This window comes from Nannospalax galili, unplaced genomic scaffold (genome assembly GCF_000622305.1).
Source record: "Nannospalax galili isolate Female #2095 unplaced genomic scaffold, S.galili_v1.0 scaffold31, whole genome shotgun sequence".
NCBI classification, from domain to species: domain Eukaryota; kingdom Metazoa; phylum Chordata; class Mammalia; order Rodentia; family Spalacidae; genus Nannospalax; species Nannospalax galili.
The window spans coordinates 4,015,196-4,024,840 of record NW_008332149.1 but is presented as its reverse complement, the minus strand read 5'-3'; the positions used below and the strand labels follow the sequence as shown (position 1 = coordinate 4,024,840).

Below are 9,645 nucleotides of genomic sequence, written 5' to 3'. Positions count from 1 at the left end.
GCAAGTGCGGAAGTACGCTGGCACCTAGGGCGAGCGGCTTCCGGCCCGTGATGTTGCACCGGGTTCCCAGAGCCACGTAACGAACGGTGGGCTGCAGCCATGGCCGAGAGGAAGAGCAACGGCGGCGCGGCCTCCGCCTCCTCGTCAGGCACCAACTTGCTCTTCTCCTCCTCAGCCACCGAGTTCAGCTTCAAAGTTCCGTTCATCCCGGTCACTCAGGCCGCCGCCGCGCCGGCCTCCCTGCTTCTGCCCGGAGGTAGTGCGCCTGGGGGCTGGGGGGAGGGGAGCGCGGAGGAAGGTGGGGTCGCAGGAGCCTGTACTCCTCTCGCTGTGCGAGTAACCAGCTTCCGTGTCAAGGCCAGCGGTGGCCAGCCTCGGTGTCAGGGCCAGCGGTGGCCAGCTTCGAGGGCGCGGGCAGGGCCAGCGGTGACCAGCTTCGAGGGCGCGGGCAGGGCCAGCAGTGACCAGCTTCAGGGGAGGGGTCAGGGCCAAGGGTGGCCAGCTTCGGTGTCAGGGCCAGCAGTGGCCAGCCTCGGTGTCAGGGCCAGCGGTGGCCAGCTTCGAGGGCGCGGGCAGGGCCAGCGGTGACCAGCTTCAGGCGAGGGGTCAGGGCCAGGGGTGGCTTCCAAAGGCCCAGGGACGCAGGGCTTGGAGGTGGGGCCCAGGTGCTGAGGCTTGCTCTTGGTGCTATGTCTCTCGGTTCCAAGTTGTTCATAGTGCTGGACTCCCGTGCACTGTCATTGCAAATCTTTCCTGGTGTGCGGGGTGATGGGGGGAATGTGGGTAGGTAAGACACGTCCTCCCTTGGATTCAATGAGGTGCTGGGGGTGATGCGGATAGATCAGGTGCCCTCCCTTGAATTCAATGAGCTGCTGCCTAGGGATGATAGATCAGACAGTGGCCCTGGATTCAGTGAAGTGCTGGGGGAAATGGGGATAGGTCAGACAGTGGCCCTCCCTTGGATTCAGTAAGGTGTCCTCCTGCCAGGAGACAGCGGTGACACAGCAGGCTGTGGCATCTCCAGAGGGCACAGCACCTCTCTTCTAGGATACAGTAGACAGACTCCAGGCTTTCCTCTAGAGTAGACAGTGCTTCCTTCTGTGTAGATGTGTGGTGTTCACATAGTATAGGGTAAAGATGGAACACATTTCTCATTTTTCAAGACATCACTTCCTCCTCCAAGAAGCCTTTTCTTGTTCTCATAGGCTCCCCCACACATTTCCCACTTTTGTTCATGTCTGTGTATTGTATAGGGAGATTGCTTTTATTTATTTTTTTTATTGTTTTCTGCATGTCTGTTTGTTAGATACATGTCTGCATGTATCTAAGTGCACTACATGTGTATAAACCCAATGATGGCCAGAAGAGGGTGTCAGATGCACTGGAACTGGAGTTAAGGATGGTAGTTAGCCTCCCTGTGCGTGCTCTTAACGTTGGAGCCATCTCTGCAGCCCCAGTGATTGCTGTTTTGATGATTGTGTGTCATAACCCACACCATAGTGTTTCAGAGCACAGACGGCATTCTAGTCCTGGCCCTGCCACTAACTTGCTGTGTGGCCTCAAGCATCACACTTTGCTAGTCTTTGCTTGGATTTCCAAATGTGTTCAGTCTCTTAGGATTATGAGATGTGAAATGATTTTTGTAGGGCTCTGAATATAGTGTTTGGCATGTAGTGTTGTGTAAATATTTGTGAACTAAATGCTTTTGCCTCTCCATTTGAACTGAGCATCTTAACATTTGCAGCTATGACTTGATTGCCTTTTTATTTACAGAATCTTGTTTAGTGTCTAGTAGGTAGCTCCTCTCTAAATGATGAATATTTTGATTGAATAATTTGTTCTGGAAGACTAAGGAAAGTTTCATGGAGAAGTGAATGCAGAGGTACTATAAGCACCTATCGGTGAAGGTTCCCTTCTTTCTGATGCTTGTCACTATCTGACATGTACCATACTTGTTTATCTTACCCCAGCAGAGTGTAAGCTCCATGAAAAGGGACTTACCTACTTAGTCACTAGTATAGCTCCCACTGCCTGCAGGGCAGTATCCATGATATCTAATAGGTCTTTGCTTAATAAATGGGAGGGTGTCCTCAGGAATTCCTGTGTCTCATTTAAGCCATGCTGTTGAAAGGTTGTGTTGCTTTATTTGGTGAAGAATTGGCATAGCTGGAGCAGAGGTGCTATGGGAGGTCATGCTTGGGGCTTTGAGATTGTCCTCTGCCCCAGAAGTGTTATTTGGTTTATGCCCATTGTGCTGGGCAGCTTCAGTTGTCAACTTGGCACAACTGGGTGGAGAGAGCCTCAGTTGAGGAATTGTCTCCATTGGACTGGCCGGTGGCCATGTCTGTGGGGCATTTTCTTGATTTTTTGAGTGATGTGGGAGGGCCGAGCCCACTGTGGGTGGTGCTATCCCTGGACAGGTGGTCCTGTGTTATATGAAAAAGTAGGCTGAGCATGGGCCAGGGGAGCAAGCCAGTAAGCAGTGTTCCTCCATGGTCTGTGCTTCAGCTCCTGTCTCCAGGTTCCAGCTCTGACTTTCCTAAGTGATGAATTGTGATCTGGAACGTGTAAGGTGTAAGATAAAATAAACCCTTACCTTACTGGGTTGATTTAATCAGTGTTTTAGCACAGTGATAGAAAGTAACTAGGACAGAAATTGGTACCAGGAGTGGGGTACCCTAATACACCCATCTTCCTTGCTGTATGGTATTTGGTTTGTGTGTGTTGCTGTCAGTACTAGACACTTGCATTGTGACATTCAAGATAAGATTACTTATCTTTAGATTTACTTACTTTTTTTTTTTAATGTGTATGTGTGTATTGCCTACATGTAGGTAAGTGCACCTGTGTCGTGCAGTGCCCACGGAGGACAAAAGAGGCTGTCGGATCTCCTGGAACTGGAGTTACGGACAGTTGTTAGCTGCCATGTGGGTGCTGGGATTTGAACTCGGGTCTTCTGTAAGAACAACCAGTGTTCTTAACCACTGAGCCATCTCTTCAGCCCCTTACTTGTTTTTTTTTACTCATATTTTTATTTTATGTGTATGAGTGTTTTGCCTGCCTGTATGTAAATGCACTATGTTCATGTCAGGTGCTTTTGGAGGGCAGAAGAGGGTGTCAGATCACTTGGAACTGGTATTAAGGATGGATGTTAGTATCCATGTGGGTGCTGGGAACCAAACCCAGGTCCTGCAAGAGAAGCCAGGACTTTTAACCGCTGAGCCATCTCTGTAGCTCCTCATTTCTTTTGTTTTTAATTTAAAAAATTTTACATGTAGCCCAGCGTGGTTGCATACTCCTTTAATCCCATTACTACTCAGGAGGCAGAGGCAGGTGGATCTCTGTGAGTTTAAGGCCAGCCTGGTGTATATATCGAGCTCCAGGTCAGCTGGGGCTACAGGGAGACCCTGTCTCAAAAAGACCAAAAAAAAAAAAAAAAAAATTCTTTTTCACATGTATGTGTTTTGCCTGCTTGTATGTAAGTGTACCACATGCATGCAATGTCTGTGGAGACCAGAAGATGGCATGGGATCTCCTGAAGCTGGAGTTATGGATGACCGTTGGGTCACCATTTGGGTGCTGGGAACCCAACTTAGGTCCTCTAGAAGAACATCCAGTGCTCTTAAACCACTGAGCCATCTCTCTAGCCCCTAATTTATTTTTGAGACAGAGTCTCACTTTGTAGCCCAGGGTAGCTTGGAACTTGTGGCAGTCCTCCTGCTTCAGCCTCCCAAGTGCTGTGATTACAGACATGAACCACTATTCCCAGCTTTATACCTATCCTTACAATTTTTTTTTTCTTGGATATAGACTTTTGTGTGTGAGAACATAAATAGGTTTTAGAACTAACCTTCCATAATGTAGTTTTCTACACTAAGAGATTTCATGATTAGAGATCTTTTTCAGAGCATTTTCAGGGAAAAGAGTCCTATCTCCTTGGAAGCAGCAGGTAATCACATAGGTGAAAGAGACACATAATCAATTTTAAACATTCAACAAATACGAATCGAGCTGCTTGTGTTTGTCAGGCCCTGTTCCAGATGTCAGGGCAGCACAGAACAGACAGCTCTGCCCTCATCGACTGAACGGTGTGTATGTATACACAGACAACCCCTCAGGGAAGTTATTGTAGCCCAGGTTTAGAACAGCTGGAAAGAGAGATGGGTAGGCTGCTGTGACCACTGTGGGTCTCAGCTGGTGAAGTCAGGAGATGATGTCCCTTAAGGCCTCAGAGCCTCACAGAATGTGCTCTGAGCTGAGTGTGAGGGATCCATAGAAATGAGGGTGTCTGGAGGTATGAGAAGACTTGCAGGCTTGGCAGGAGTTGGTGGTGGGTGGTATGGGACAGTATGCACCTCTTCCTTATCCTCTGTTTCCTGCCCTTCCACCCTCTACCCTCCCTCAAGTAGATCACTGAAGAGTGTATGCAGGGGGTGGCCAAGTGGTCTGTAGGTTCCATATACTATACTGAAAAGCTTGTGCTTCATCCTGTGTGGGGAGCCTTTGAAGGATTTTGTTATTGTTGTTGAGACAGGGCCTCAACCCTTGATGATCTGGAACTCATTATGTAGACCAGGCTAGCCTGGAACTCAGAGAGTTCTGTTTGCCTCCCAAGTGTTGGGATCAAAGACACACACCACCATACCTGGCCTCCTTTGAGGATTTTTTAAAAAAATTATTTAATAACCACATGATTAGAAGAAGCATTTTATTATAGCTTTAACATATTCAATAACAATTTCCAGAGCAAAGATGATCTCTTTCCAAAGTGGCTGTAAATTTTTAGGTTCACAGTTGAATTAATATAGTTATGCAATATTGAACGCAGTATAAATCCTGTAAGACAAGACATTGAAGTTAGAAATGTGTTTAGAAAGCCTTGAGTTTTCTTAGATTGTCCTGTAGATTTCTTAGATTGCTGACTGTCACAAGATTGGTCAGTCTGGGGCCCTTGTGTGTCAAGCAGGAGTGGATGGTGCTGTAGCTCAGGTGAGCCGTGTTGGATATAAAGAGCAGGCAGCAGACAGAGAGTTTTAGTTTTGTTTTCATCCTTATTTTGTAGTGCTGGAGATCCAGCGTAGAGCCTTGTGCATGCTTGGCAAGCACTGTACTGTTGAGGTACATTTCCAGCCCCTGGGAGAGAATTGTGTAGAGTGTAAAGTTACAGAGTCTCGTGACTCACTGGAGGCCAGGTTATCAGCTCTGTGTCAGTACAGAGGTCCACTCTTGTTCAGTTATAGATCCAAGTCCAAGTTCTGGCGTGTGGTGGATCCTGCACACACAGGTCCTTAATGACTGACTGAAGGCCTAATGAAGCCCCAGAGATGAGGGTTCTCATCAGACTCTGGATGGACGGTGAACTTGTATTGAGGTAGTGAGATCAGGTACAAGGACGTGGGGGTGGTTAATAATAAATCTAGTGTATGGCTTATCAAGCCTGAAGCACATGTGGCTGAGTGCTGGAAGTATTGGGAACATAGTAGAATATTGTGGAACACACAGGACAGTGGATTTGAGACAGTGATGAGAGTGTCCCAAATATAGTGCTCATTAGAGTTGTGGGTCAGACGTGGGTGTGCAGGAAATTAGAACATGAGTATGTTGAGGTCAATGTTTCATTTCTAATTGATGCTCGTCAGAAAAATGTTTCTTGGACCAAATCATTCTCAAGCTCTTAACAAGTGCAAGGTGCCATGGAGGACTTTTCATTGTCAGAGGTGAGCTGCGAGATACACGATAAAGCAAATCTCACAGGACTGTAGGGTGGTGGGCAGGGAGGGATATTTTCTTTCTAGTCTTAGAGAAACAAGTTATAAGCATCTCTTTCCTCCCTCCTCCTTTTTGAAAATTGTATATTTTGAACTGATTGTCCAATATGATTCTGAATTTGAACTTCTAGGCTCAAGTGACCTGCCTGCCTCAGCCTCCAGAGTAGCTGGAACTGTTGGCTGCCTTTGAATAGTGTGGTCTCAGTCAGAATCCAGAAAGACAGTCTTGGACATCATAATCTGTTTGCAGTTGTGTCTGTGGAGTCATACCCCAAACCTGTGTAGTCTTAGTGGAGTTGCTGTGAATGAAGTACCGTGGGAATGTCCCAGAATCTGAGGGCAGACTCTCCACAAGCCTGCTGGCTTTCAGCAGAGGAGGAGCCCAGAGCTTTGTCAGGTCTCCAAGGGCAGGGACCAGAATGTGCCTGTGTGTTGAGAGTGGGCCCGGTCTTCTGATGGACTCTGGGCCTCCAGCTGATAAGGGTGACCAAATGGTTAGGAGGAGAAAGTGGCACTGTCTGTAAAAGTTCAGTGAGGGAGAGTAGGGTGAATTGTTTTGAGGTTATTTAGTGGGAAAATGTTTCTTTTTAAATTACTTGATAGCAGAGTAGAAGAGGAATTGTTTAAGATAAAATGTGGTGAAGAGAGTTGGCCAGGGGGAGTGAGGGAAGCTTCCCATAGAAAATGGCTTTTCTAGTGACTTGTTCTTTTTATTTATTTTTCGTGAGTGTGGGTGTGGGTGTACGCGCACACATGTGGAGGTCAGAGGATAGTTTGTGGGAGTGGGTTCTCCTTCCATCCTGTGGGTTCTGCGGATTTAATTCAGGATGTCAGTATTGGCGTAGACAGCTTGACTTGCTGAGCCATCTTGCTGGCCCGTGACTTGGTGGTCTGTAATGAATGCTGCCTAATTTTTAGGGATTGCAATTAACGGGGAACCTCCATTGCCTTGGGAATTTAGATGCCACATATTCACTGGACAGTTACTGCTTTGTAAGTATGATCCCTGGCATACCCCTACTTGTCAGCAGTTAATATCGCACTTAGCTTCTCCTTATGACTGAATGCTTGAGTGTATAGTAACATTTGAATTATATCTTATCGGGAGGAAAAAAAGATCTCAGATATGCAAAAATACATACAGATTTAAGAAAAAATCATATATACAAACATTCATATTTACAAAATACATAATTAGTATTTATATTTATTTAGACAGTATTGAAAGGATTATACCAAATGTTTTCTCTCTTTATTTTGAGGCAGAATCTTGCTGCATCGGCCTGACTGGTCTGGAACTTGCTGTGTAGACCAAGCTGGCCTTTAATTTGTGTTGATCTTCTTGCCTCTGCCACTGGAGTGTTGGCATTACACACACATGGCCTTCCTGAAGTTAGTAGTGTTGTCAGTGACTGTTGCTGGAAAATGGACTGACGGATGAATCATAACTTTTCTGTTCTTTTGATGTTTTCTTATTCATGTTTTCTCATTTTTTATTTCAAAGAGAAAAATGTTTAAGGAAAATGTTTTCCTTTTTTGTTCTGTAACAGAAGTCACAGAACAGAGGTCTGATTTCTAGGTCTCCTGGAGCAACCTTCAGAATAGTAGTGTCTTTTTGAAACCAGTCTCTCCTGTTGTATTTCAGAAGACTCCACAGACGTTGGTGAGGAGGATAGCTTCCTTGGACAGACCTCTACTCAAGCATCTCCTCCGCAAACGTTTAGTTACTTCTCTCAGGTCTCCAGTGGTACTGACCCTTTTGGGAACATTGGACAGTTGCCCTCAACAACTGCAGCAACGGCGGTTGGACAGTTGGCATTCTCCAAGCCCCCAGATGCCCTTCCCTTTACAACCGGATCCCAAGATGTGTTGAATGCATTTCCGCCATCTGTTTCAAAGGCTAATTATGGTGCTGCACCTTCCTCACAGATGGGAATAAATACCTATTTGCCTTCTCAGCCGAGTAGTCTCCCTCCTTCTAATTTTGGGACCCCACCCCAAGGAGTTTCCCCACAAGGACACAATCCATATCGCCACACTCCTGTCAGCAGCAGGGCGAATCCCTATATTGCACCCCCACAACTGCAGCAGTGTCAGTCGCTGGCTCACCCCTCCTGTCCTCCACCTTCTGGACCCCTTGTGCAGCCATACCAGGTACCCCCAGGATCTTTGCCGCCGGTATGTGGACAGGTTTAATAATTCATTCTAACTTTCTCTCACAGTAGCCATTGTTTTACAAGACTGAATTTTAACATATACATGAGAACAAAATATTTTCACAAAATGTATGTGTGTGTGTGTGTGTGTGTGTGTGTGCACATGTGTATGCTACTGGGGATCAAAACTAGGGCCTTACATATACTAGATAAGCACTCTGCCACTGAGACAGGATCTTGCTAAATTGCTTGGTTTGGAATTGAAGCTGTAGGTATATGCCACAGAGGGTATCCTTTGTAAACTGCCTCCTGCAAAGTAAACATTCTTTGCAGTCAGGGATGTAAGCAAGCAAGACCCTGTCTCAAAAAAAAAGAACTAGGCATGGTAGCGTACACCTTTAATCCTAGCACCCAGGAGGCAGAGGCAGGATCTCTGTGAGGTCCAGACCATCCTGGCCTACATAGCAAGTTTTAGGCCAGCTGAGACTAAAAATAAAAAAAAAAAAAAAAAAAAAAAAAAAAAAAAAAGAAGCCACGTAAGGATGTGTGCACTGAGGCGGTGAGCTCTATGGACTGCTGGCTTCTCATCTTCATTACAGTCTTCAATTAGAATACTAGGTACAGGAACTGAAGTTGACTTCTTCACTAATGTTTGTGGAGTTGATCTAGACAGTCAAATTCTATTTGGGGTGGCATGTAGTAGATAAATATTTACATACTTGCCTTCTCAGAAATGGAATGACTGGGTCAAGGAGTATTTGAGTTGTAAAGATTAAATAAATTGAGGGAGACATGTTGGTAGATTGCTGTTTGTAAGGGTGTCAGTTTGCTATTAGTGTGTAGAAGTCTGATTCATTTTGCCACTGATCTGAGATTGTGTCATACCAGTTATTACACTAAATGATTGTCTAGAAACACAGTAGGATAATTTTCATCCAGTTTAATTTTGTAGCATTTAGTGTTTCCTTTGGATCTTAACTCTTGTCCCTTCAGCTTCCTACACCAGTACAGTCACCAGCACAGCAGCAGGTACCTGCCAGACCTGCAGGCCCCCTTGTACAGGGGCCTCCTCCTTTTGTACTTCAGAACCAGTATGAACCTGTTCAGCCCCACTGGTTTTACTGCAAGGAGGTGGAGTCTAAGCAGCTGTGGATGCCTTTCAGTGTGCTGGACTCTGTGAGTCTTGAAGAAGTCTATAATTCAGGTAAGGGCCCATTCTGATCATTCTGAGTTGAGGATGAGACAGGATGAAGAGTATTCATGCATGGCCTACTTTTTTAGCTGTCAGATCCCTAATCATGAGCGAGTTGGGCGTGGTGGTGCACAGAGCATGGTGGTGTAGACCTGGCCAGACTTCACCTTAAGATGGTGATGCAAATGTAAATCTTGAGTTACTGAGCAAGGTATTAAAAAATGGTTTAGTAATTTCTTTTGTTTAAAAAGTTGTTTTAAATCAGAGAAGCAAAGTCATTATATAATCCAAGTTTTAGTGTTCGTATTTTCCTTATTCATTTGTAGTTAAGGGACATAAATTGCATTTTCTGTGGAACTCTGATTTGTGGAATGCTCTGTGAAAAAAGTGTTCGGAGGTCAGATGAGTCTCGGAAGTAATTTCTCTAATAGCCACCCCTTGAGAGAGATGTTGCATAGATGTTTTATAAGGCTCTAAGAAGTCTAGCCACATACAAATAAGATTCTTTGTTTATTGTGGTATTATTTGA

At 45.5% G+C, this 9,645-nt stretch overlaps 1 protein-coding gene across 4 annotated transcripts in view; it reads left to right on the top strand.

Annotated features, from left to right (window-relative positions):
- Positions 1–9,645, top strand: part of Sec23ip (SEC23 interacting protein) — a 55,925-nt gene continuing 46,280 nt past the window's right edge. Inside the window, exons 1-3 of one of the 4 annotated variants that reach the window (XM_008827296.3) lie at positions 1–256; positions 7,417–7,946; positions 8,918–9,128. In XM_008827296.3, coding sequence (XP_008825518.1) covers positions 100–256; positions 7,417–7,946; positions 8,918–9,128 — 898 coding nt within the window. In that variant the 5' untranslated portion in view covers positions 1–99. Of the gene's footprint in view, positions 257–7,413; positions 7,947–8,917; positions 9,129–9,645 lie in introns of all 4 variants that reach the window. The other 3 variants (XM_008827295.3, XM_017796687.2, XM_008827294.3) reach the window with 3 other exon arrangements.